The sequence below is a fragment of the Heloderma suspectum genome, chromosome 5, assembly GCF_057233095.1.
Source record: "Heloderma suspectum isolate Gila_16-S chromosome 5, 16-S_ref, whole genome shotgun sequence".
Lineage (NCBI taxonomy): Eukaryota > Metazoa > Chordata > Lepidosauria > Squamata > Helodermatidae > Heloderma > Heloderma suspectum.
The window spans coordinates 187,403,544-187,430,984 of record NC_139462.1 but is presented as its reverse complement, the minus strand read 5'-3'; the positions used below and the strand labels follow the sequence as shown (position 1 = coordinate 187,430,984).

At 42.8% G+C, this 27,441-nt stretch overlaps 1 protein-coding gene and 1 long non-coding RNA gene across 2 annotated transcripts; one reads left to right on the top strand and one right to left on the bottom strand.

Annotated features, from left to right (window-relative positions):
- Positions 1-25,118, top strand: C5H7orf78 (chromosome 5 C7orf78 homolog). Its single transcript, XM_084858663.1, has 8 exons — positions 1-342; positions 913-991; positions 9,463-9,523; positions 11,378-11,839; positions 18,045-18,129; positions 22,685-22,830; positions 23,880-23,960; positions 24,639-25,118. The coding sequence occupies exons 4-8, from the start codon at positions 11,399-11,401 to the stop codon at positions 24,915-24,917; spliced, it is 1,032 nt and encodes a 343-aa protein (XP_084714789.1). The 5' UTR covers positions 1-342; positions 913-991; positions 9,463-9,523; positions 11,378-11,398; the 3' UTR covers positions 24,918-25,118.
- LOC146344957 (uncharacterized) lies at positions 11,440-18,414 on the bottom strand. Its single transcript, XR_014792365.1, has 3 exons — positions 18,255-18,414; positions 17,213-17,331; positions 11,440-13,303 (listed from the first exon to the last, which is right to left on the bottom strand). It is a non-coding gene; the product is annotated as an uncharacterized LOC146344957 (long non-coding RNA).
- Positions 25,119-27,441: the final 2,323 nt, after the last annotated feature.

Below are 27,441 nucleotides of genomic sequence, written 5' to 3'. Positions count from 1 at the left end.
GAAGTCAGGGGAGAGTAGTAGGCCAAAGGACAGAGTTATACACCTGCCTGATGTTGCTTTCATATAACTGGCTATCATGAGGTCACTGCTGCTCCACATGGATATTCCTTAGAACTGCTTGTCATGAACAAGCCTTTGTGAGATCACTGGCTCACCTCCTGGTGGAAGGTATCCAACATCATCGAGTAGCACCATCATCTGAGCATCATCTGAGTATTGGATGACTCTCTCCATCTCATCCAATGGGAATTGTTACAGTTGCTGTAAACTGGACCCACTGTAAGGAAGATAATGTTTGTATGCTAGGTGCTTAGATCGGGAGGAGGAGGAAAGCGGGAGAAGGTATGAAATGACCTTAGTTGTGTTTTTCATTTCCAAGCTTTCTTAATCTTTTCTGAATTCCAATATGGGATTGTAACTAATATTCCAGATGAGTTTAGGCCAGATCAGGAGGCACTGCCAAATACAGATAGCTTGTCCAAAATGCTAATTCATAATACAGTCTGCGTGCCTGTAGCAAGATTGAAATTACTGTAAATAAATGTATAAATATCTCAGCAGTATCCCCAATGAGCAGTGCAATGTTCCCTGAATAGCAAGACCATAAACGTAACAGACCAACAAAATGTTCCATGTGTTTGTTTTCCCCCTCCAGTTGCACAAAGAGAGATTTTGCAGGCAATCGTTTGATTACATACTTCAGTTACAGATATTTCCCTTAACCTCCTCCATGCATTTTCTTACTATATGGATGGTTTCTTTTATTATGTCACTTTACAAACTCAGACAAGATTCCTACAGTTTTCCCTTTCATGACCCAGTATTAATAAATGTGTTGATTTTTGAGGGTTTATGCAAAAGTGTAAACTGTAAACCAGTTGTAAACTGATTTGGTCATATTGTTGTTTTTAGGTTTGACAAAAGAGGGGCTTGGACCGTTGCTGCAGGGAATCGCGATGTGACAAAGGTTCCCCAGTGCAGCTGGGAAGAGGTATGCCAGTCTGTGTCATTAACAAAATGTGTGTCTTGTACTGCTGCCTTCACACGTGGGGTGGGTGGCAACTGGAAATAGGGCCTTTTTGGTGGTGGTGCCCTGGTTGTTAAATAGTTTCCCTGGGGATGTTTGGCTGGTGCCAACTCTATTAGTTTTTGAGCACCACGTGAGGACAATTTTATTCCTCAAGCTTTTAATGAATGGTGGATTTTACTCCTGCTTTTGCTGTTTTACTGTTTTTAGTAGTATTTTATTTAATTTCAGATGGGCTTGGGGAAAAAATAGCTCATATTAGCTGAGCCTAATACTGAATCAAACCCAGGAGAGTTTGACTATCCCTAGAAAGTTAAGGGCAAGAATGGCTCTGTTCTGCATGTCTTTTGGTTGCTTAAAGTTCCTAATGGATAGATTTTGCCACTGAATATAACACTAGTAGCATCTATAGAATAAGCTAACATAAAAGAAGGAGCGACCCACACTTGGATGCAACATGATGAGAAATTAGGGCAGAATTTGTAGCGTTAAAATGACAAAAACATCCTGTTTAATTATCTGTAACAAAATCTCCTAATCTCATAGCCTCAGGAGATGAGCAGTCATCAAGTAACTGTTAAATATATGGCTGTAGAAACTGGAGGAAGTCTGTGTATTCAAGCATTTTGTGTACATGAAATCAAATATAAAAGGTGATATAAATCAGTAGGGGAAAATATCAGGAAAAATAAGTATTAGGCCTACAGGAAATGGGTTGAATTATTTACACATAGGAGATGGTGATGCTGTAAATATATCCGGAAAGTTGTGGTCTGCCCTTTCTGCACTGCGGGTTCCAGTTAACCTACAGTCTGTGAACATTCAAATCCATTATATTCAAAGCTTACGAAAGAAAATGTAATTGATTTAATGGTAAGTAATGGCACATAATTTTATACAGTATTAACAAGAGTTAGAAGTTGTTACCAGTCATGGTATGGTGATAGTTGAATAGTACACCACTGTGTGGGTGTGCATGTGTTTTAAAATTCTGTCAGAGAACTGTATTCTGTAATGACTTTTTCTGCAAGGATTTGTACAACTGAGTTCTACAATCTACACTTTAGAATACCAATACCATCTTATATTGTGTACAAAACCGTCGTATTTTGCTTGGTACATTTACTGTTGACTCAACATAGTAATAATAACTCTCCTCCTGCTCTACATGGACAACTCACTGCCTGTTTAATTCAGACTATGGCTCTTGCGTGTCCTCTTTTGTTGTTGTTACTGTTGTTGCATTGGTTGCCTTGTTCCTGGGGTCTCCAACGTGGACACCTCTCTTTATGCTTGCCAGGCTCGCTGCCTCCCCTGATGTTTATTTTATGTTTAAAGATTTGTATTTATTTATTAAAATGGAAGTCTGGCTGTAAAACAAAGGGATGCCCTCCCACACCATCCATATTTGGGTTCAAAGGAGTAGTGTTTTGGAGCTCAGACCATACTTCTGCCTTGTACATAGGCTCTTAGGCAAGTTATTTTTCTTTTAGTCTCACCAGTTTGCCTTCTGGGAAATGAGGGTTTTGTGACTATCTACGCCCACCATGGAAGGCGATTTATGAATGGGCAACCTCCCCATGGCAGCCATTTTGTGAGAGTGCCCACGATACCCTCTCAACATTCCAAATGTGTCCACTGACTCAAAAAGGCTGCAGTACACCTGTGCAGTAACCCAACGCCACACACATAATGACTGCTCTTGGGATAATGTGACACTGTTGAGAGTGTCTCTTGAGCAAGTCCTTCAGCTATTTGGTGCAAACAAGTAATATAGCAACAGTAGTAGCCCCCATGGAAACCCAAAGTCTTTTGAAAATGTAGCAATAGGTGTGGCTGCCTGCATTTACAAACACAATACACAGGAAGGGTCTGCCTAAAACCAAAACGATATCATTTAGGAAGGTTAAGGACAACAGTTCTTCTTTATACAAGGAATGTGACTGTATCTGGGATTATAAACAGCATGTCTTCTATCACTACCATTTCTGGAATGCAAAGCCGATGCAGTGATGCAATTATGTAACAATGCTGAACAGGCTCATGGGTGCAATGACGCGCATGCACTTTGAATTTGATTACAGCACAATCCTTGTCAGTTTCATCAGTGTCTTGCCAGATCTTTTAAAATTAAAGTGTTAGGGTGCTTACTGGCACTGGTCCACATACATTGCTCTTTTGAAGGGCGGAACCCTCCCCCCCCATCTCTTCCTTGGAGCTGCAGCAGCAATGTGGCAGGAGAAAGAAGCAGAGGATAACATTGCCCCAGCAATAGTGTTAATGACAAGGCTCCCCCCACCCCCACTCGACAGTTTCACCAGAGAGCCTGCTGTGTGTAATGGAGGAAATCTGCATCAGCCGTATACTGATAAGCTCCTCCCGGCCGGCCGCCCGCTGCTTGCACAAACATGACTATATCCAGGAAGGAAGGTGTAAAGTGTGAACAAAATCCATTCCCAAATGTGTTCAACTCTGTGGCAAAAAAAAAAAAAAGTGGGTGGGGAACTGAAAATGCAATTCAGACAGAATGTGTCTTTTTCACTGGTAACACAGAAATGTAGGAAGTTTGAAATGTCATTGTAAATCCTTTTCCTGCCTGGCTGTCAATACGATTTTAAAAATTGATACCAGTTAATTTCAAATTGATTTATGTTTTTCACATATGTATACCAAGTGCAGGAGAGGGGCTCAAAATCTCTTTGAGGATGCACTCCTATTCGTGTTTAGGCAGAAATGAGTCCTACAACTCCTAGCATTCCCCAGGTAGCTGTAGGACATTTTCCTGTCTAAACATGCATAGAATTGTGCACTAAGACTGCAATCCTTGTGGAGAGGCCATAGCTCTGTGGAAGAGCACCTGCTTTGCATGCAGAAGGTCCCAGGTTCAATCCCCGGCTTCTCCAGGTTGGGCTAGGAAAGAACCCCAGAGAGTCCCCGCCAGTCAGTGTTGACAATACTGGGCTAGAAGGACCAATGGTCTGACTTAGAGTAAGGTAGCTTCCTATGTTCCTAACCCTATACAAGCCCCATTGAGTCCAGTGGGGCGTACTTCTGAGTAGACGCCTATAGTATTGTACTGTAAGTGGCACATATGAAATCAGTCTGAGCCATGACGGTCTTCCACGTGTGCCCCTGAAACTCAAACCCTTGGGGCTACCTGTGCTCAGATACCACCTAGTGTTTGAGGTCCTGCCATTGCACCCCGTGTCAGCTGTCTTCTGACTTTGCTGTGATGGGTGCTCAGTATGATACTTGTTTCCATCAGATCTTCATCTTTGTTCCTATCTTCGGAACTTTAAAACATCTTGGTGCTTTTCAGATATCCTCTTCTGGTTCCCTTCTTAGCATATCTTTCCTTCTTTCATCTTTTCCCCAAACTGGAGGCCATTCCCTCTTGATTTTATTCCCCCACCCCCAAAAAGTTTTCTGTTCTCATTTAGATGTAAATAAATAATGCCTTAGATTAGAAAAAATAACAATTTGTATTGCAGAACTGTGCTCTTTTCTGCTTTTCTATTTTTTTAATTATTGCTATAGCAAGTAATACTCTGCCATCTAGTGGCCAAAAAACAACAACCCAGTTCTTCCTCAGGATTTGCATTTCATAGTGAAAGGTGACATGTTGGGAGTGCAACATTTTCTCTGGAAGAGCAGTGTTTCATATAACATCATTATCTTTTGCTGTGAATTTGGGATCTCTTCTCCTCTCTTGGCAAAGCACTTCCCAAGGGAAAGGGAGGGATTCTGCTGGACTCTGCAGATCACCTCTCTTGCAGTGACTGCTGCAGCTACTTTAAGAGACCTCACTCACACATGCACATTGATGAGCATGAGTCACATCTGCACAGGACATGGGACCAAAAAGGTACCCTTGCCAGAGGTGTGGTACACACACAACAGATTTCTGCATGATGCTTTTATTCAGATGGGGCAATAGTTACTTCTGAGTTGGGGAACTTAGCTCAAGCACATCTTAGAACTTCATTCAAGTTGGGGGAATTCGCTCCCACGCTCTTATTAGATCCAAAACAAAACAGGATGTATTCTTGCACAAAAATTGTTCTCAAAAACAGACATGCGTAAATGTTACAGTGGAGAAAAACAGCTTGGTTAGCACACTCACTCTCTAGCACTCTATCTACTTTTAACAGACCTAACTAGTGAATAGAGAAAACAAAGCTTGGGAACATTAGCATTTGCTGAATATGGAGGGGGGAGGTGGCACTAGGGAAATGGCAAAGAGGATGACTGGGAACCTGTATGCCCAAGGGAAGCTCAGGTGCTGGATAAATGGGGGTCTGCAGGGGCAGAAACAGGTAGATTTAGAAGGAAAGGAAAGGAAATAAAGCCAAGGACAGTTATGGTTATCTGACTCAGAAGAAAGAGAATCTCAAGAACTTCATTTCTAGATTGGTTTGCCAAAAGTTGTAAAAAATACTGTGGGCACAGACCACCCTTGGTTGTCTGTTTTAGTTCCAGTTAACAAAAATGGGACCCTGAAGCCACAACAATTTGGTTAAAAAGAGATTTGAGTGGAAAGATTTGCCAATGTGGCTTCTCCTGAATGGTCCAATTAGATTAAAGATTTAGCGCTTACGCAAGACTGTTTGGTAACCATTTCCCACACCTTAAGCTCCCTTCTTGACCAGCCAAAACAATACCATTGGACTCAAGGGCAGCAATTCATACTGTGGACACAAGCCCCCACAAGGCATCAGGATGAATGCAAGGATTTGGTGGGCACATTTGTGTTGTGTATGAAATTTGGGCTTGGACTTAAAGGGCACTTTATCAAGGAGTGTGTGCAAGAAAAATGGATCTGTCTTGGTAAATGAGGCAGTTCAATACGAAAGCTAAAAGGGACTCCTGGCCTGGTAGCCTTGGGCCTGGCATCAGGGTAGTAGTCAGATGCATGTGGGTCAGGGTTGGGGACACAGGTGGGGCTCTTCCCCTTGACCTGCAATGATAGCCTGTCCCTGAGAACAATATACCTTTTTTTTTAGCAAGAGGGGGAGGTTCAGGCTTTGCATATCATAGTATGGTGTGGCTTGCCTCCATTAAAGGAAGGAGATTCTGCAACATGATCTATTTCCTCTTTTGCTAAGAGAGGAGACGGACTGCACCTTGCATATCACTGGAGATCACCTCCCTTAAAATGGCTGGTGATCCTCAGAGGAGAAGTTGATCCCCAGAGATATGTGGAGTGTGATCATCCATGCCTCTAGGCAAGAGCCGTGGACAAGCAACGCCTCTCAGTGCAACAGGACAGCAGAAGCATGGAGAGCCTCTCCAAGCCACAGAGCCCTGGACAAGCAAGCAATGCCTCTCAATGCCACAGGACAGCACAAGCTACACTTCTGAAAGCCCTGTGGCCAGACTTCTGGTTGAAGGAATAGTGCGCCTAACTGGAGGACTATAAGGGGTGGTGGAGGTGATGGGAGTCCACAGCACAAAACCAAGTGTGCTGCTCCAAACACTTTTTTTCAGAGCTGCAAGCAAGCAAAGCCTCTCAAAGCCACCGAGCCCTGGACAAGTGGCCCAAGCCTCTCCAAAGCTGCAGGAAAAGCTTCCCAAGCTACTCATATCACTTCTTGGTATTCAGAAGTGACCTTCCACAACAGCACATGCAACTCATGGACCTCACCTTTGACAGATGTGGCAAAATGTGCATGGTTAATGACAGCATAGATGTAGTTTGCTTGCTCAGCTCGAGGTCTCTGTGTTAGATGGATATCTGTCTAGGCCTATTTGTCTCCTTGGCACTGGGATCTTCCGCATGCGCCTCTCTTTGGCCACTGGCAGAGTTGCAATCAGATGGTGCAGCCTCCCCATGTGAGCCAGCAGCGTCCAATTATCCTTCAGTCTCATATGGCGAGTTGCTTGTAATCTCCCCTCCTAGCTCATTTTTCCCTATGGAAGCCTGTCTCTGAGAGGGCCCTTCAGCCATTGCACCAGTTTATCCATGCTCAGCCACTAGCTGGCTTACTCTTTGTGAATCATCTCACTGCCTGGGCATCTTCCTTATCAGTTACCCCAGATACCACATCTGCTTTCTCCATCCTCAAAGAATCTGCTGTGACTGGCACAGCTTCCGGAAGCACAGTGAAGGAGATTGTGAGGAGAAAGCCACACAGAGGATATGGAGAAAGCCACACAGAGGATATGGAGAAAGCCACACAGAGGATAAACCAGCAACTTTAACCAACAACCCTAATAACGAATGCATACTGGGAACAGGCCCTGCTGTAGGCAGCTGTAGGCAAAGCAGAACAGAAAACTGTAAGCCCACTACCTCGCAGCTGACTCAGACACTTCCTGGCATGGCAAGCCAGGAGAGCCAATATTTACTTATTATGTTTTTATCCCACTTTTCAGACAATGATTGTCTCCCAAAGTGGCTCACATCATAAAAAAAAAGAGAGAGAAAGGCCCTGCCCTCAGGCTTACAACCTACAAAGACAGGATGTACAAGGAAGGGGAGGCAAAAGGAAGAGGAGGGAGATCAGTTTTTCAAGACCAGAATGAGGTGGTGAGCAATAACAACAACAACAACAACAACAACAACAACAACAACAATTTACTACATTTCTATACTGCCACATACCTGAGGCTCTCTGGGCAGTTTAAATGCACTTTGGGCCAGCCTGATCTCTCCTTGATGGAAGCTTTTGTTCCTTAGGCCAATAGATGGGACCAGAGCAGTCTTTTCCCTTCCTTCTGTGGTCCCAGGGCAACTGTCTGTTGGCGCCGAGAGTTCTTTCTGGCAGGGAGGGGGAAGCAAACTCTTGCAACTCCTCCTTCTCTGGCCAATGGGTGCGCCAGGTTGGGCTCCCCCTTGGCTTGACTTTATTCTTGGGAAGCTTGGCATGCTGCCTCCCAGTGGCCCTAGGTCCCCTGGCTAATGGCCAGAGTGTGCTTCCCTCTGTTCTCCAGTCCCAGGGCAACCATCAGTGGGAGCCAATACCCTACACATAGAGTATTTGAACCCAGACCAAGTCCAGCTTGATTTGAGAACCCTTGTTCAAATAGCTCCTACTCTCTAGATTCATGGAGTATTTATTTCAAGCAAACATTACCACATGAGCAGGCTGAAGGGCCAGTTGGAGGGAGAGGCTCCGTGCTTATAGTCTCATCTAGAGACCTAAGAAGCTGTGTGGATTTACAAGATGCTAAAACACATAAACTTCCTGTGTATTTAGTCCAAATACTATGGAATTTGGAGAGGTCTCCAAATCATCTACCAAACCATCTGAAAAGAGTTTATCTTCAGCTTCAGGGGAGGATCTAGTGGGAGAGTCTAGCTTTGCACCATAAGAATGGTGTCATCCATGCTGCTGTCATCACAGTGTCCACTGGTGGTCAGTGAACAGACTAGGGAAACTTCTATTCCATTGATTGAGGGAGGAAAAAATGAAGATAGCGGGGAGGATGAGCTGCAACATTTCAGATAGCAACTCTTCACATCCTCTTCAAACTCTCTCAGCCGTCTCTTGCTCCTGGAAACTTATGCTCCCCAGACTTCCAAAAACTCTGTGGCCAAACTCCTTGTTCAAGGACTGGTGGGATGCTTCACTGGAGGATCAAGGTGGTGGGGGCCACACTGCTTTTCTCCCAGCACAGAACCATGTTTAATAGCACCTAACCCTTCTGAACCAAAGTAAGAATATATTATTCTTCATTTAGTTAAATGCTGGGTAATTGTAATGCATTCCTTAAGTGTAGTTAAGGTATTTGCAAGGAAGGGGGATGTTCTGGACCACAACACTTTAGCCTGCAGGCGGGGAAATTGGATGTCTGAATGTTCAGTGATACAAAAATGCCTTACAAATGGAAAAGGCCAGCAATGCACTGGTGACTGTAAACAGGTCAAAAGTACTTGCCATACCCGTGCCATTCTTGGAAGTAATAACATTTATTGTCCATTCCAATACGCTATTTTTGGAGACGGGACTGGTAGAAATCGGTAAAGTGGCCTTAAAGTTAGGAGTTTTACTGAGGTTCAACTACAAAAGAACTAAATAAACAAAACAGTCTGAGATAGATTATGATGATGATGATAAAATAATAATAATAATAATAATAATATAATATTTGCTGCGAGTCTCTTTTTTAATGGCCCATTTTATTTTGTTCCTTTCCCCGCAAACGTATTTCCTTTCTTATATCTTTCTGATTCCTAGCATTTGAGATAATAGCCTTGAACTTGTGGCCCTGTTGCTGGGTTTCAAGCTATTCTTATTCCTTCCAACAGAGGCACTATTTTCAGGATTTTTTGAATTTTGAATGGAGTCCTGAGGTGAAATTGTCTTGTTTCTTAGCAACCCAGATGGGATGAATGCTATTATGCATTCAAGCTTCTTTGTACAACAAAAAGTATAAACATCCCTCTGAACAAACATTGCTGTGGGTTCTTCTCTTTGCTTGGTTTCCTGTAGCACTGTGAAGAAAAGACTGTGATGCAGCAGGAGTTTGGAAAAGGACTTGGCATAAGAGAGGGTGAGTAGAATCTTTTTGCATTTTCGGCTGTATTTCTCTTTACAGAGTTACATTTTTTCCTGTTATGAATAACTATCACTATACTTTAAAAAATGTGCTGATATTGGGGAGAACCATGTGTGGAACTGTTGGTTTCTTTAAAGTTTCCACCACAACAACTAGAGGCAAGTTAGCCTGGGCATACAGGCTAGCTATTTATTCCATATTTGCTTTTTTGCAACTTTTTATTTTGCATTGTTATCTCAACTGATATAAACTGTTATCTCAACTTGAAAAAACAGAGCAAAATGAAATGCTTGCATAACCTGATGAATTCAAAACCTGTTTGTAGCTTACTAACCAGGAGCTGCACAGGCTATTTTGTCCACATGCCTACTTTTCCTCACACACTATAGGAGTGTCCGAGGGGGGAAAAACCCTTGCTTTTTGCTAGAATATGTCTAGTGTTCCTGGGACTGTGCTGTTGTGCAATCTGAAGAGCATGGGAAGCCACTGTCTGGGCACGACTCTGCTTGTGGCTCAATATTTAATTGCAATAATCATTTGGTAATCTGACCATAAGCTATCGATAATAGTTAAATTGCTGGTGGGTGACTCTATGTTGTGCCACCACAGGTCATTGCCTCTTACCATCTCAGGCAGTGTTTCGGACATATGTACCTACTACACCATAATAGTTGAGTTTTGGTATGAGAGGAGCTCTTCACCATCTATATAGCCTCAAGAATGAAACATTTATTTCTGGTAATACACTTAAAATAACAAATCCCCATGTGGAGTACAAGGCATACCAAAATCGCAGGTGTTTGCATGTCTCAAAGCTGATCTCAGTCAAATATCTAAAGTTGTAGGTGCTAAAAAGCAGTGATCTGTAGTGAATGATATTTGATACACACATCACTCAATATGCATCATCAGATGTTTCATTTAGGCTCCAACTGCTTCCACTGAAAAGTTTTGTGTCTGAGCAGAAGTGGAAACTCAGTGTGTGGCCTTTTTAGCTGTGCTGGCAATTCTACAAATGCAAGAGAGAGAGAGAGAGCATGGTGGAATATCTCCCCAACCTGGTGCCTTCCAAAAGTCCTTAATTACAACTCCCAGCACCCCCAGCCACCATGGCCAGTGCCTGGGGATGATGAGAGTTGTAGGTTGACCTAGAGTGTTGGTCTTAGACTGAGAACATCCCCTTTCAAATCTCCACTCAGCTCCAAAGTATACTGAGTGATCTGGGGGCAGGCATCATCCCTCAGCCTAAAGTGTGAGCTTCTCCACACCAGGCATTTTATTCTGCAACTTTACTGGGGCTTCTGCTTCCAGATTCTTTGCAGGATTAAGATCGGCTTCTTCACACATGCTTCCTCTTTTTTTCAGGGGTTGTCTTTATCTGCAAGTTCTATATGTTTCATTATACAGCTACTAGATGGTGCTGCTGTTATAGTGCAACTCCCTCTTTACACGGACAAATTCAATTGGCATTTTTTATTACCTCATTATCTCAGTTTCAAATAAAGCTGCAGAAATGGTCGGAAAGCATGGGAGAGGCTCTGTAGGTTGATGGCATCATGTAAAAGACCCTCAAACTTCCGTGAGTAACCAATCTCAGTAGCAGGATAAAAGCCCTGTGTGGAGAAGCCCTGCCTCACAGGGTTGTTGTGAGGAAAATGAGTTCAATCCAGACATAGTCATAGAGTAGATCTGCTGACATCAAAGGGACTTAACTCAGTCATGACTAACATATTTTCCATTGATTTCGGTAGATTTGCTTTAAGTATGACTAAGTCTGGATCCAACCCAGTAAAGACATACATATAAGAATAGTCAGTAATAATAAAATGTATTTTTTTTCTTGCTTAGGCACAGAGAGCCAAATGCAGCATGTTTCCCAGTATCCATAGCAGCAACCAATCCAAGTGTACTTTTGATTCAAAGGGAAAGTTTATTACAAATCTGGAGTTAGCCATAGCACGAAATCAAGTCCAAGTATTACAGCAACCCCAAGTCTCCACCGACAGGGAATGCTGGATAAAGCAACCTCCTGATTTTAGTTATAAGCTGTATATTAGTCCTTCCCATTTTGGTAAGCCACATGGAAAGTCAAAGGAGCTGACAAAAAAGAAGAAAATGAACACACTGTATGAAGAATTGCACAGAATAAAGTCCAGATTGTTTGTCCCAGTCCTGGAACAAGAGGAGCAACCAGAGATCATTACAAGGTTTCCTCACGTGGGCCCCTATGAAGCCCAGTTAATGTTTGTGAAGATGGGAAAGTTTAAGAGCAGCAAATACCAAGATCCCAAACCATATGACTATAGACAGGTAAAGATAAGGGTGTCTTGAGATGGAAACAATGGAAAAGAGGAGCCTTTGGGTGGATTCAGTGCAATGCTACATCATACAGAGCCAATATGGTCCCTATTTGATGTGTTTATAAACTAAAGAATGTCCAACAGAATTCACTGTTTCCACAAGATGGCACTCTTGCAACAAAGCTTTGCCCAGATTAATTCAGTGCTGTGGGTCACATGATTTAAGTTAACTTTCCCTTATAGTTGGGTTATGTGGCTCATATTAGCTTTGAAAAATGTCTTTGAAACCTCAGGGGTTCCTAGTAAGTTCTTGGCTATTGGAATATTAAACTTCAATCACTGATGCTCTGTTGGTGACTGGAGAGCTTTGACTCCCCCGCCCCCACAAGACTCAGGTTCTTTTAAACAGACTAGGCCATGTCTAATTCATTCATTTTTCATTCCTCCTACATTACATTGCTTTCCTACATTCAATCACAGCATGAATGTCCAGTGTAACGCAGACTAATATGCTGATTAGTCTTCCCCGTGGTGTTTTTTTAATTAATAATATTACTATTACTTGCACGGACGTTTGAGGTCACAGTTGGAACAATAGGCTCTTCTAATATAATGTTTTCCTCCATGGGAGCATGTTTGAAATGACTCCCACAGAGGGATACATATGGAAAACATTACACTGGACTTTTCTGAACTCCATAACATTTTTCTTGTGTGTTTCTTCTGACTAAACCTTTCCCTCTTCTTCCCCTCTTCACTCACACTTTTTCCTGCTGCTTTCAATAACTGCTTGTACCCCAGAAATAAGGGTGGCAAAGTTTGCACTGGCAGCAAATAGAATTTGAGCTTAGTACATCAATGTTAATGGAGTGCCCTACACACTTGACCATCTTATTTGATATTAAATATTTTAATGGTACTGTTACATTTTTTAAAATTATGGTATAATTTTTGCAAGTCTGTATAGGGGTTCCAAAAATCTATACAGTGCTTTGTTGATCACTTACTATTATTTTTATTGTAATTGGTGATCTGTTTTTATTCTTATTCTAATTTAAAATTTTGTATTGTACTGGCCTTTGGCTATAAGCACCAACGTTGTTCATGTGTGTACCCTCAAAATAGGAAAAAGAGGCTTTTATAACCAGTTTCTTTCCAGACATTCCAGATGCTTGCCATCTCCATCTAACGCTTACGCATAGGGATGCTTCCTAGTTTCTCCTTTTCAGCATCCATGGAGAAATAGGGATGTTCCATTTTAAGTGGTTGTGTTTCCAAAGTGGAAATGATCCATTAGAAATTTTCCATTACATTGTTTAAACTTCAGCATTCTGTACAGAGCCCTGTGCATAAGCAGCTTGCTGCAGCTTTAGTTCCTTCAGTTCCAAGGCATGGTCTGAAGGCACACGAATCAGCCACCTTGCTGAAGGAAAGCAGGTTTGGATCTCCTGGATGGAGGAGCGCCTTGGCATCCCTTGATGGAAGAAAGATGGGATATAAATGGAATAAATAAATAAATGCCTTTTTACCCCTCTGCACATGTCTGGATTGCTTAAAACACTGCAAAAATCAATCCTGATATGTTTGTATTGCGGTTCTTTTTGTGTGGCATTTAAAATAAGAACACAAAAACAACAAATAAAAAACAACTAGTGTCAGAACAGAATAATAAAAACAACAAACACTACAATAAGTAATAAGATGCAAGATCCCAGTCTGGATCAGGCCCTTGTGCCTTCTCTAGAGTAAAAATGAAAAAGGATGTAGCTGCTCACTATGACTTTAAAAGTAATGTCTGTTTTGGCCTTGAGGGCCGCACGTTTTAAGTCCAAACCTAGGCAGGAAGCCAGACTGAAATGGGCCTAGATCCAGAGTAAGGAACTGTGGCCCTCCAGATATTGTTACACTCTAACTTCCATCAGCCCCAGCCAACATTGTCAATGGGAGCTGTCGTCCAACAGCCTCGAGATTCCTCACTCCTTCTCTAGATAATCAGTGTCTAGAAGATGCATTCCTCCTTAACTCAGAGGAGAGAATGCTTCTTCGAGGGCAGGAGAGGACCACATGCAACCCAGGCACCACATGCAGCTCTCGCCACCCCCCACTATTACCCCCCTGCTCCACAAAAAATTCTAAAAATATATATATTTAAATGTATGTATTTATTTATTTCATTTCTATACCACCCAATAGCTGAAGCTCTCTGGGCAGTTCACAAAAATTAAAACCAAAGAGCACACAATAAAACAATATAAAATGTATAAAACATTAAAACCACAGTATAACAATACAACCAGAATAAAACCGAGCAGCAGTTCAGTAATTTAAAATACAGATTTAAAACAGCAAAGCTAAAAGTCTAGAAACCTAAAATGCCTGGGAGAATAAAAAGGTCTTCACCTGGCACCGGAAGGAATAGGTCCAATCCTAGGCAGAAAGCCAGACTGAAATGGGCCTAGATCCAGAGTAAGGAACTGTGGCCCTCCAGATATTGTAGGTGCCAGGCAAACCTCTCTAGGGAGCTCATTCCACAGCCAGGGTGCCACAGCAGAAAAGGCCTTCCTCCTAGTAGCCACCCACCTCACTTCCTTTGTGCCCATAGTGGCTAAATTTAACCACTGTAGTGCTCTATAGATCGGAGTTATCAAGGGAACGTTTTGTGTGAAGACGGGCATGATAAAGGACAAAGAAGGCAGGGACCTAACAGAAGCAGATGAGATTAAGAAGAGGTGGAAAGAATACACAGAAGAACTATACAGGAAAGATCTGAATGTCCCTGATAGCCATGATAGTGCGGTCACTGAACTGGAGCCGGACATCCTAGAGTGTAGTCAAGCGGGCCTTAGGAAACATTACTAGCAACAAAGCTAGCAGAGATGACAGTATTCCAGCTGAGCTATTTAAAATCCTAAAAAATGATGCTGTTAAAGTGCTGCACTCAATATGCCAACAAATTTGGAACACTCAACAGTGGCCACAAGACTGGAAAAGGTCAGTTTACATTCCAATTCCAAAGAAGGGCAATGCTAAAGAGTGTTCAAACTACCATACAATTGCGCTCATTTCACATGCCAGCAAGGTTATGCTCAACATCCTACAAGCTAGGCTTCAGCAGTATGTGAACCGAGAACTACCGGAGGTACAAGCTGGGTTTCAAAGAGGCAGAGGAACTAGAGATCAAATCGCCAACATTCGCTGGATCATGGAGAAAGCAAGAGAATTCCAGAAAAATGTCTATTTCTGCTTCATTGACTACGCTAAAGCCTTTGATTGTGTGGATCACAACAAACTCTGGCAAATTCTTAAAGTGATGGGAGTACCAGACCACCTTACCTGTCTCCTGAGAAACCTGTATGAGGGTCAGGAAGCAACAGTAAGAACCAGACATGGAACAACCGATTGGTTCAAAATTGGGAAAGGAGTACGACAAGGCTGTATATTGTCACCCTGCTTATTTAACTTATATGCAGAGTACATCATGAGAAACGTTGGGTTGGATGAATCACATGTCGGAATTAAGATTGCCGGGAGAATTATCAACAACCTCAGATACGCAGACGATGCCACCCTAATGGCAGAAAGCAAAGAGGATCTAAAGAGCCTCTTGTTGAGGGTGAAAGTGGAGAGTGCAAAAGCTGGTTTGAAACTCAACATTAAAAAAGCTAAGATCATGGTATCTGGCCCCATCACTTCCTGGCATATAGAAGGGGAAGAAATGGAAGCAGTGACAAATTTTATTTTCTTGGGGTCCAAGATCGCCGCAGACGGTGAATGTAGCCATGAAATTAAAAAACGCTTGCTCCTTGGGAGGAAAGCTATGGCAAACCTAGACAGCATAGTAAGAAGCAGAGACATCACCTTGCCGACAAAGATTCGTATAATCAAAGCTACGGTTTTCCCAGTAGCAACGTATGGCTGTGAGAGCTGGACTATAAGGAAGGCTGAGTGCTGAAGAATTGACGCTTTCGAACTGTGGTGCTGGAGAAGATTCTTACGAGTCCCCTAGACTGCAAGGAGGTCAAATCAGTCCATCCTAAAGGAAATCAACCCTGAGTGCTCATTGGAAGGACAGATACTGAAATTGAAGCTCAAATATTTTGGCCACCTAATACGAAGCGAAAACTCACTGAAAAAGACCCTGATGCTGGGAAAGATTGAAGGCAAAAGGAAAAGGGGACAGCAGAGGATGAGATGGCTAGATAGCATCACGGATGCAATGAATATGAACTTGAGCACACTCCGGGAGAGAGTGGAGGACAGGAAGGCCTGGCGTGCTATGGTCCATGGGGTCACGAAGAGTCGGACACGACTTAACGACTGAACAACAACCGTGCTGTATAGCACTATGGAGCAGTTTGCTTCTGGATTTTGGTGGCAAGCTGGCAATTCCGGCACTGTGTGTGTGTAAGCCCCGTGGACTGTGCAGTCCCCACAGATTTTGGCCTGTGTCACGGGCTCAGGGAGCAAAAATGGCACCCGGACCTCCAGAAGTTGCCTAGAACATCCCCGTTCTAGGATGTTAAGACAAACATATGCATGATGTAAAATGTAACTGTGTTTTTTTTCTTCAGAAATACTGTTGTGATTCATAGGTGCATTAAATTAATTAATTGATTAATCCATGCAAAATCATGCAATTTATCACCAAGAGCGCAATCCTAACGGGATAGTCAGTCGCCTCCAAACTCAGAGGCGACTGACTATCCAGTGCAGAGTGGGTGGAGCGCAGTGGGGATCTTCTCTTCCATGCTCTGGCTGCCCTACATTTGTGGCTAGACGGCTGATTTTGGCTCTCTAGCCAGGGCAGTTCAGAGTGGGGGTGTGTGTGGAGAAGCCTGTGGGCTCATAGGAAGCATCGTAACAGCGTTTCCACTGTCCCTGCCCCCTTTCCCCCGCTCCGTGCTGCTCTTCCTAGCAGGGAGCTGGGGACAAACCATGCTTCGTACAAGGTAGTGAAGAAGGGGGCAGGGAGGCGGTTTTCTGAGAACCAACCTCGGAGCACTGGCTCTGAGGTCAGTTCCCGAAAACCAAAAAATCTTTTGGCCATCTAGTGGCAATACGATTGTGTCCTAAGTTTACTTTCATTGAGTGACCATCCTACTTACCTAGTGATGCATGAACCTTATAATAAGAACCACATTGTTTTCTTTACTAGCACTTAAACTGGGTCAATTAAGAAATGTATTGTATCTATGACTTCTAGAGATGATTAACTGAGGCTGAGATCAGCAGTTCCTTACAGAGATACTAGACTTACTGGATAACTTATTTCTGCCTTGAACCATGTCCTATACATTATTTACTGTCAGTTTTATGTCTTCTGTAACTTTTGAAGCTGCAGAAGCTTATTTATCTGTTTTATGTTGTTATCCGAGCAATTTACCAAAAACAGCTTGTAGGGATGGATGAATCAGTCTGTTTTCAATCGTTTTGCTTGTATTCAGTCATAAGTCCTTTCTGTCCAGGTTCTGCATCAGTCTGCATTATTTTTAATGTATTTCCCTACAAAACAGATATTTTCTTTTGCATTTTATCAGAATATACATTTTAATCCATTTTTTATATGCATTATGTTTTTTGAGCAGAGAACTATCACAAAATATGGAGGAATGTGGTAACCCAAGGATAACTGTGTTCTGATGTCCATTTAGTCTGGAAAGTGAGAATCAGATCCATTCATTTAAAAAGGCAAATCTAACAAAATCCTCAAGCATCCCTAACCACTGGGTACAGCAAGAAAGAAAATGCATCCAGTTCTAGGGTTGCTTTATTTGTTTTAGAATACGGATGGGGAATGTGTGGTCCTCCAGAAGTTGTCGGAGGAATTATCGTTTTAATTATGCTTTTCTTTAAAAAAGGAAAAAAAGAAAAGGATGCTGGCTTTTATTGTTGTTAGCTGCCTTGAGTGCCGCTAACAACAATAAAAGCCTTCCTACTAGAACTGTGGGGTCTAAATTAAATAAATAAATACAACACATCAATTAAGACAGTAGCATGAGAGGAACATAAAATGCCTGGGCGAGTTTATAAATTACAATGCCACAGCAGAAGGTTAAAAACTCATGACAAATTTAAATCATGGCATTTTTTTTAAAGTATTTGTATAGGTCACTAGTAGCCTATTGTGAATGTGCAGTAAGAGGGACAGACAGGTGCCAAGCCATCACTCCAAAGCTAATCAATATGTTCCCTCTCCAATTTCCCCTCCTCTGCAGTATGAACAAGGTATACCAGATTTTGTGACAAGCTATGCCAGAGACCCTTTGAATCTAAAGTTCAAATCACAGTGTTTAAGCAAAGGTAAGTCTTTGCTGAAAAGCAAAAATATAGAACTTGCCATAGGAATATTATAGTTTGTCCATCACATTCTCAAAGTAATAAATATTAGAACAAAGGCTGTGTTTCCACCAGCGATTTACTCCAACCTGGCTGTGCAGTGAGGTCTGTGTGTTCCCATGATGTCGTGGCCATTCAGCACCAGCCCTGCATTTCATCGCAGAAAGAACGTTTCTTCCGAGTCTGGTTATAGTCTGACTTTTCCTGCTTACTTCGGCTTCATTGCTGAGCTGTTTCCACAACCGCACTGGGTTCGGTATCATAGTTCTGCCCCGGGGGCATGTAGCCCAGCCCTTGTGGGTGTGTTGCTCACCTGCCCCTGTCCTCACCGGAAGCAGCTGCGTGTGAAGGAGAGGGGGAGATGATACTGGAGGGAGTGGTCAGGCAGAGATGAAGAGATGCACACATAAGCATGCCTGGCATGCAAGTGCAGTGTTCGCCCACCCTGGGTATCCCTATGAAATTCCCAGTCGAGGTGGTAGCAGGGAAATCAGGAGAGCTGCAAAGACGCTTCAGGGAGAGTCCTTAAGTCACATCCCCGCTTTAGGGGAAGAAAGGGTTTAAAAGGGGAGGAGATGCTGCACACAGCTTTTTCCGCTCCTTCCTTAAAGTGAAAGTGTGCTTTAAAACTCACTTTAAAGGAAACAAAACAAAAGGGCTTGAGCGGAGAAGAAGGGGGTGAAGGAGGCAGAGATGAAGAGATGCACAACTAGTATATCATCCACTGGCTCTTTTCCCCATTTCCTCCCTGTGTATTTCCCCTTTAGTGCTTTGTCCCACTTTGTGTGGGCATGTGCTAGGGGGTGTTACTTCTGAGTAAACTCATTGGCTGTAAAGCTTTCCTTTCCCGGGAGTAAGTGCCATTGAAATCTGTGTGGCTTGCTTCTGAGTAGGCATGGATAGGCGTGCATCCCCTTCAATTCATTTACTTGGGGTCTCCCTTCTCAGCCACGCAGGAGAAAGGCTTGACAGTTAGGATTTCAATGGGTATTAAAAGTGCCTCCGACTGGGAAGCCAGCCAGCTACTTCTTCTTCTTCTAGCCCACCTTGCAGGGTCGTTGGGAAGCCAGAATAAGGGGGAAGAACAACGACAGCACTGGCGGGGGGCGGGGGGAGAAAGCCAGCCACTATCTCTTCTCCTAGCCCACCTTGCAGGGCCATTGGAAAGCCAGAATAAGGGGGTAGAGCAACAACAGTGCCGGGATGGGCGGGGCAGAGGCAGCCACTAACTAGGGCGGAGCAGAAGGGGGTGAGGGGGGGGGAATCAGCAAGAGGAGGAGGCGGGAACACTGATGAGATAATCAGACCCAACCCAGACTCCACCAAGACACCACTCTGCCACCAAGAAAATAATTCGATTAGAGCTCAGTGTAAACAACACAGACCCTCAGGCTACAGCGATGATAAGCCGGCTCTTTAAGGACTGTGCAAACAGGAAAAGGAGAAGATGCAACTGGGAAAACATTGCAACAAAGTTGCAAATGAAGTGAAGCAGATAGCGTGTAAACACACCCAAAGTGACTTCAAGAAGCTAAAGAGGATTGTAAGACATTAATGTTCTTGAGAAAAGACATAGTCATTGACTGGTCTCTACAGTAGCCATTCATTGCTTTTGGGAACAATCAAAATAAAGGTTAGCTCTTGATACATTTATAACAGAAAATATTATTGTTAAGATTCCCATTTGGCAGTTTTTATGCAGGACTGATTGTTAGTGCTGATTTATTGTAGATCCTCAAGATTCAACTAATCTTTACACGGAGATGATTGCAAAGGTGACCCAAATGTTTCATTTTTAGGACATAGCACTTGAATTTCAGGTTCCAAGTTTGACTATCCTGCAGCTATTAAGTGTGCTAGGTTTTCAGAACACGGATGTGGCACTGAAAGATTGCTTAGACGTTAAGTACTGAACTCAGCTGGTTGTGATTTGGGGAGTGATAAGCTCAGCAGAAGACTGAATATCTGCTACACTGTTCATAAAATGTCACACAAAGATGTGATCACCTGTTAGGCAAATTGGATGCAGCAAGGGGTGCAGGTGTGTGGTTGGACTGTAGCTGCTGCCACTTCTCCCTCCCTGTGTTTAACAGGTGGTATTGTTGGAGCTGACACTGCTATATGACACATTTTAGATGGTGAATGCTCAGCATAATAGCAGTATGAAGCACTTGCTCCAGGCATCAGGTTCCAAGTGGGGTTGCAATTTTCCTGCCTCCAGTCTCCATAACTAAGATCTCAAATCCAGTCCTGCAGCTCCCCCAGTAATATAGGAGGGAGATATCAGGTGACACAAGTGGACTTCTGGACCCATTCAAAAGCTCTGTGTAGGCTTGCCCTGACCTTATCCATGCAAACAGAAAAGCAGTAAGAAGAAGCCAAGGATGTGCATCCAGAAATCCTTTAGGCAGAGTCAATGGACAACTTTACACTTCACAGCGGAGACATTCAGGGGCATAGGAAACTGCCATATACCAGGTTAGATGTTTTGTCCATCCATCCCGGTGTTGTCTGCTCAGGCTGGCAGCGGCCCTCCAGCAGAGTCTTTCATATCATCTGCTGATTATTCCCTGAAACTGGAGAGCCAAGGATTGAACCTAGGCCCTCAAGCATGTACTCTGCTACTGAGCTACGTATGTGGATATTTCTTTGTGGAAGCTTTTTACACTCCTGCCATTTATGCTCTAACTGAAAACTCCCTATGGGAGTATGTTGGCTCTTTACATAATGCAGTAGGGTGTTTGCTTAGGAAGGATTTCTGCCAAAAGTATTACAGCAATAGGTGATTCCATTCGCTGGGAAACAGCAGCCCATTTCTGTAGCCACTGGCTCCTATGGCATGGGGACAGCAAGGACTGCACTGGAGGGGTGCCTCTGAGTCTGAGGAGTCTGGTAAAACTATGTCCTCTGACCTGGAAGGTCCTGGAGTAGCAGATGATGGGTTACTGGATGAAGTCTCCCTGCCCCCCACCCCCTCTGAGTCCTTATGTTCTCAGTGCTCCATCTGTACCTGTGAAATGATTGTCTGAGCATATTTGAACTAATACAGCATGCTCATCAATGAAGAGACTCTGCCTAGCATATTGTGTTGCAGTCCAAAAGTAGGCAGGTGTTGATCCCGAAGGATTCCATGGCAACATTGTTCTTACAGTTGTAAAATCCAGCTACTGTAATCATACTATATTAACCAGTAACTGCATAATTGCTGTATGCCCATGATATTTAGATTACTAATTACTTTTAATTACTGGGTGGCCACCAGGAAGAGGGCATTTTCAGTAGTGGCACCCTGATTATAGAACAGCCTTCCCAAAGAGATTCGTCTTGTGGTCTTTTCAACGCCAGGTGAAGAAGATCTTTTTGTTCACTCAGGCCTTTTGATAACTTATGGCACAATCCTGTGATATTTAGACAGATTATAGTCCTACAACTCCCAGCATTCCCAAGCCAGCATGTGGTATGCTGGGAATTGTAGGACCTTTTTCTGTCTAAACATGCATAGGATTGTACCTTTATGTAAACAGGGCCTTCCCAGTTTTACTTTCCTGCTTCCATCTCTTAAACTTCTCTCTGCTTCACAGTACAGTCCTAAGCATGTGTTCACTTAGAAGCAAGTCTTACTGAGTTAAACAGGTCTTACTTTCTAGTATGCTTTTGGTTGCAGTCTTAGACTAAAGCTGCAATCCTAAACATACTTACTAGGGAGAAAGCCCCACCGAACATGGTATGACTTATTTCTAAGTAAACATGCATCAGGTTGTGCCACATGTCTTTCAAAAGAACATAAGCAGAACCTTGCTGGATCAGACCAAAGGCCTATCTAGTCCAGTATTGTGTTACCACCATGCCCAATGAAATGCTCCAAAAGGAAGCACACAAGCAGGTCATGAACACAATAGCACCTTCCTACTTGTGTTCCGTAGCAACTGTTTTTCAGAGACATACTTACCTGGTTAATTTACCATGTGGGTTGTTGAATTCTGCATTGCTGTGATGTGCAAACCCAGTTTGTGCAAACCATGGTTTGTTAACTATGAACAACCCAGAAAGAGAACCCATGGTTTGTTGTTGGGTTGTGAACTCTTGGTCATTTAAACAATGGATTGTCATTACGTGTGAATACAGAACTGTGGGTTGTTTCACCAGGCACTAGAGGCAGCGGGCAGGAATGATTTAAAAAACCCAGCTGCTCTAGATGCCAGTGCTACAGTGTTGCAAAGCCATTTGGGATACAGGGAGGGAGAGGGTTAAGGAGGAGGGAAACAAACAACCCAGGGATTGAGAAAACAAACCACGGTTTGTTCAATCATCTGCCAGACAAACCCTGAGTAGAGCAACGAACCATGGGTTAAATAAACCTTGGGTTAGCATTATGTGCAAATCAGGTTATTGCAACTGATGCTGGAGGTAATATGTATCCATTATGACTAGTAGCTCTCAATTCCTTCTCCTATTGATAATAATGTAGAATATATATAGTACATTATATATACATGTGTTTTATTTGCTCAACCTATAGTCCATGGACTGCATCCTTTCACAGAAGAAAAACGAGGATCCAGTTCGAAGGAAAAATTCATTACCTTCAAGCCTCAAGAACTCAAGTGGGATTCAAAGTTGCTTCTCCCAAAGGAGCCTTGGCCTGCTAAATCTGGTTCATTTACGGTTAGGACAACCTACAATCTCTTGCCTTCTTTTTATCTTCTTCCACTGAGTTTGTCTGAGGCCCTTTTGAGTACCTTGAATGAAGGTATCAGCATGCCAGAGTGCTTGGGAGTCTCAGCAAAACGGATGGTTTGCTGGATTTTAATCGAAGAAGATATAATGAGGAGAGCGTGTGTTTTTACTTTGCTTTGTTTGAAAGCAGATTCTCAGGAACAGAAAATTTGTAGGGATGATACTACTCATGGTGTGCTTTGAAAAATGTAACTGTTTCTCTTGCATAATGCAATGAACAATTGTGTGTTGCTTGACCTCAGGGCTGGGGAACACTTCTGAGGCCAGATGACATCAAGGGCATGGACACACCCCTCGACATCAAACAGTCCTCAGACAAAGTGTTGGCTGAAGCTCCAGCTGGTGTTGTGGCTGTGGACCAGCTTTGCTGTACGCAGGCTTTCTCTGGCTGGAGAAAGCGTGCATATAGCAAAGCTGCACAGACACACAGACAGACAGATACTCACACACACCTAGATTAACACCCTTAGTTAAGGAGGGGAGGTATGCCCCCATCTCCCTTCTCTGATGGATTTCTCCTATCCAGAACATTCCAGAGTGGTCCTGCATCCAGAAGCAATCTTCTAACCATTAGCTCCCATGAAGATACATCTCCTTTGTCAAGTCCAAGACTCTGGTCAGGTATTTTCTTAAGCCAAACCCACAGTGATAGTCCTATTCACAGAAAATCTGATATCAGAACCTATAACAATAATACAACAACACTTGCATCTTTCTAACTTTACAAAACAGGTATTTATTATATCTGCTCATTTGTAAATCGGTGTCAGTATGGCAGCTGATATGGCTAGTCCTCAGTCCCCGCAGTGCAAGCTTTTCAGCCAGTAAATATTATTCATCTCCCCTTATAAAACTTAGGTCCAGAGCAAGGCTCTTTATCTGTATATATCTGTGGATCCCCATTTAGTTACAATAGTGCCTGTCTGGCAGCAGGAGTTTTCAGTAGTACTCTCATATTTTAATGATTTCATCTTCAGAGGCACAGAAGCCAAAGAGGTGCTCACAGTGCCTTTATGGATCGTGTGGAGGAAACGCTAAGCAAGCTGTGGCTGAAAGAGGTATGTTGTAATGCAGTAATACCCTCTTTTGAGTACATTTAACAACCTAGTTTTAAATTGGTTTAATGTCTTCCAAGGGATCCCTTACTGGTTGAACCTGAACTGTTGAACTTCAGGCCCATGGGCCAAATCCAGCCCAACTGGGATCCCAATCTGGCCCTCCGGGGTTCCACAGAGAAAGCATTGCTTCAACTACTTTCATGTAAGGACCAGATGGCATAAAGCAGCTTTCCCCATCCTGTGTTGAATTGTAATGCCCATCATTTCCAGCCAGCATGATGGGAGTTGCAGTCCAACGTATATGGAGGGCACAAGGTTGGATAAGGTTGGATTAGACAGGAAGAGACAGCTGGGGTGAGGAGAAGCGTCATGGAAAGGCAAGGTATGAAGGCAAACAAGTGAAGTCAAGGAGATGAGGACCGAGCAGAGACCATTGAATTTGGCAGCGAGAAGGTCATACAAGTCCAGTTTCAATGGAGTGCAGACGGCAGAAGTTAAATTGTAGGAGGTCAAGGGTGGAATTGAAGGAGAGAAAGTCGGGATAGCAGAAGCAAGCAGCATGTGCAAAGAGCATGCACAGAGTGCACATAGATAATGTGAATGAGCCTCATTTCTTGGGACTGGATAGACTTTCCATTCACTCAGAATATTGAGGTTTGTACCATTTTTCCTCTCCAGGCAAGCCAGAAGCAAGCAGGGAGCATAAGAAAAGTAGCAGATAGTACAAGACAGAAAACACCTGCTGCTGTTTCCACTGAGATGGAGCAGCAGGCCAGGAGGCAGCAAGAAAAAAGCTTTCCAAAAGGACGGCTCTCTCAGTTACCATCTACAGGACCACCTGGGTGGGGAATGGCAGATCTCTCCCGACTTTCATTTCATATAAAACCACAACCGCTGGGCTTCTTGCTGCCAAATGGCATCGCCCAGAGTGTCGAGGAGCTGAAGTGCAAGTCATGAAGGCAAATAATGAAGCATTCTGCAAACACTTGAGAGGCATTATGATGATTGCTACCATTCTTTAACATTCCATCTGTAACCCACCTTCTCCCAATAGGTCAATTAATGTAACGATGGTGTGTGTGCGCGCGCACACACATTTGCGCATATATTTATATCTATATCTCATACAAGTATAATAAATTATCATTTTATGTATATAACACACTCTTACACCCAATGGCACTCAGAGTGATTTACCTGAAATAATAAAGTAAACATCTGCAGTCAAAGGGGGAAATATTTACCAAAAAATATGGTACTTTGAACACTGGAAGAATGGAATTTCCTTACAAAGAAAGTGAAATCTTAGGAGCTGAGATCTGGATCCTCTACAGAAACAATGACTGCACAATTACAGTATGAAAAAATATATATCTGGAATGGTCCCGAATGAAGTGTTGAACAACACTTGAACTATTGGGGTAGAGAAGCAGGCTTTGAATAAAAACAAAACAAGCAAACCAACAAAAGCATACATTTTGCTGAATCAGAATAATGGACTGGAAACAGCTGAAAGTAGATTTGCAAGCTAATCTCACAAAATAGTCTCACTGTGGGCTTCTGAACAATATGATCACAGTGATAGTTAACAGCTTTTGGAATAAAATGGGAATTATCCATCCAAGCTAGGTATGCGCTCCTAAAAGACTCCCACATATATGAAAAGCTCTATCAGCAATTGTTGATGTCTCTATCAGCAATTGCTTAGAGACATCTAAGCCCTAGAATTCCCTGAGTCCATTCACAACACAATGCTTACTGTGGATCAACCATGAAGATATTCACCACATGGAATTTTTAATGAGCTTAAAAAAATTACAGGCCCCCCTCCCCATAATTTTCCTTCTCTGATGCTTCCTAGTGTTCTTTTATGTTGACAGTTCTTGGTACTGGATCTCATAACACTTTTAATGTTTGAATGCTTACTTTGGAAATGAACCTAACTAAAAGTTATGCTGCTAAATAATATTGCTGACTTAATCCATATATGCATGTGACAGTTAAGATAATTTGGGAGAAACTGTCATGATACATTTGTGAACATTTAACTGGTCTGTTCCAGCTTGTGACACGTATATAGCTATCTGTGATTATCTGCTTGCACAGTGGTCTTTGTGTCCAATGCAGTGTATTTTTGTGTTGGTACAGTGACCCACAGGGCTTCTCTGCTTGGGGCTTTTATCCTGTGATTGAGATTGGTTACTCACGAGGTTTGCGGGTCCTTTACACGATGTCATCAACCTCCAGTGCCTCTCCCATTCTTTCCGACATTTTCCGTGGCTTTGAAATGGGGTAATAAAAATAAGTGGTTTGAATTTGTTCATGTAAAGAGGAAGTGGCACTATAACAACAGCCCCATCTACTGGCTGTATAATGAAACAGAATTTGCAAATAAAGCCACCACCACCTGCCCAGAAAAAGCCGAGGCAGTGTGTGTGAAGCTTAATCCCATAAAGAATCTGGAAGAAGAAGCCCCGGTAAAATTGTGGGCTTAAAAAAAAACTGAGATGGAGAAGCCCATAGAAGCAGGCCTTAAATCAGTTTCCCCATGTATTTAAAGGTAGATACAAGGCTTTTAATGGCAAGTTAATCTGAAGTGGCTATTTGTATCAATAATCCACATTTTTTACTGGACACCTTGGGCAGAATCCAACCCTGCCCTTGTATGTGAGGCCACCCCACCACTTCTGGTCTGCAAGTAGCCCCTGCCGCCTGCAGAACAGCGATTTAGCATTTCTGGAGGCAAACCAAAATGAGCAGAAACACTCTTTTGTGGAAGGGGGCAGGGCAGCGGAGCTTGAATAAGAGGATGGCCACCATCGGATTCTGCCCCTTGTTTGCTCTTTAGTTTTTTAAAATACATACTAACAGGACTTTATTGACAGCATTTGTTTTCCTAACATCAAGCCAACTTTTGCTTAATCCCTGGAGTCAACAACAATTAGAAAAGAAATAGGACTGTTTTGTATTGTCCAGTAAATTTAATTATTAATATCTGTAAACAGGAACCATCTAAACCTTTGATGCAAAATTGATCTTCCTCAACACTGGAAATCTTTCAAGCAATGTTGCTTTGGCCACTTCCTATCCTACAACGGTTGCTTCTGAAGCTGCTCTCAACATTTTAAGATTATTTGGGGTAGGAAGGAAATCCTCTATTCCTCCCTATTCCTAGGAGGGCAGAGGCAGGTCTCCTGTAAATGTCACTTGAGCCAATATGGAAATAGAAATGTTCCTCTCACGTCTAATTTCATTTGCTTGATTATGTGAGGCCCTAGTTTCTTTGAAATCAGTGGAAAGACCTACCATTGTTTTAACGGAATTTGAATCTGTCCTTTCATTTGCAGGAATGAGCTGTATAACTGCTCATTTCCTGCCTCACTTCAGTGGAAGCAAAATAATCCAAAGTTTGTGTGCTGCTTTCATACCAAGAGGGTTTCTGTTAGGACTATTAAGCATCAAGCATTTTGTGCATGTCTGT

Coding starts and splice junctions, on each gene's coding strand:
- C5H7orf78 (XM_084858663.1), top strand. CDS start 11,399: ATGTTTCCCAGTATCCATAGCAGCAACCAATCCAAGTGTACTTTTGAT. Junction 22,831..23,879: donor CTAAATCTGGTTCATTTACG/GTTAGGACAACC, acceptor TTTCATCTTCAG/AGGCACAGAAGCCAAAGAGG. Junction 23,961..24,638: donor GCAAGCTGTGGCTGAAAGAG/GTATGTTGTAAT, acceptor TTTCCTCTCCAG/GCAAGCCAGAAGCAAGCAGG.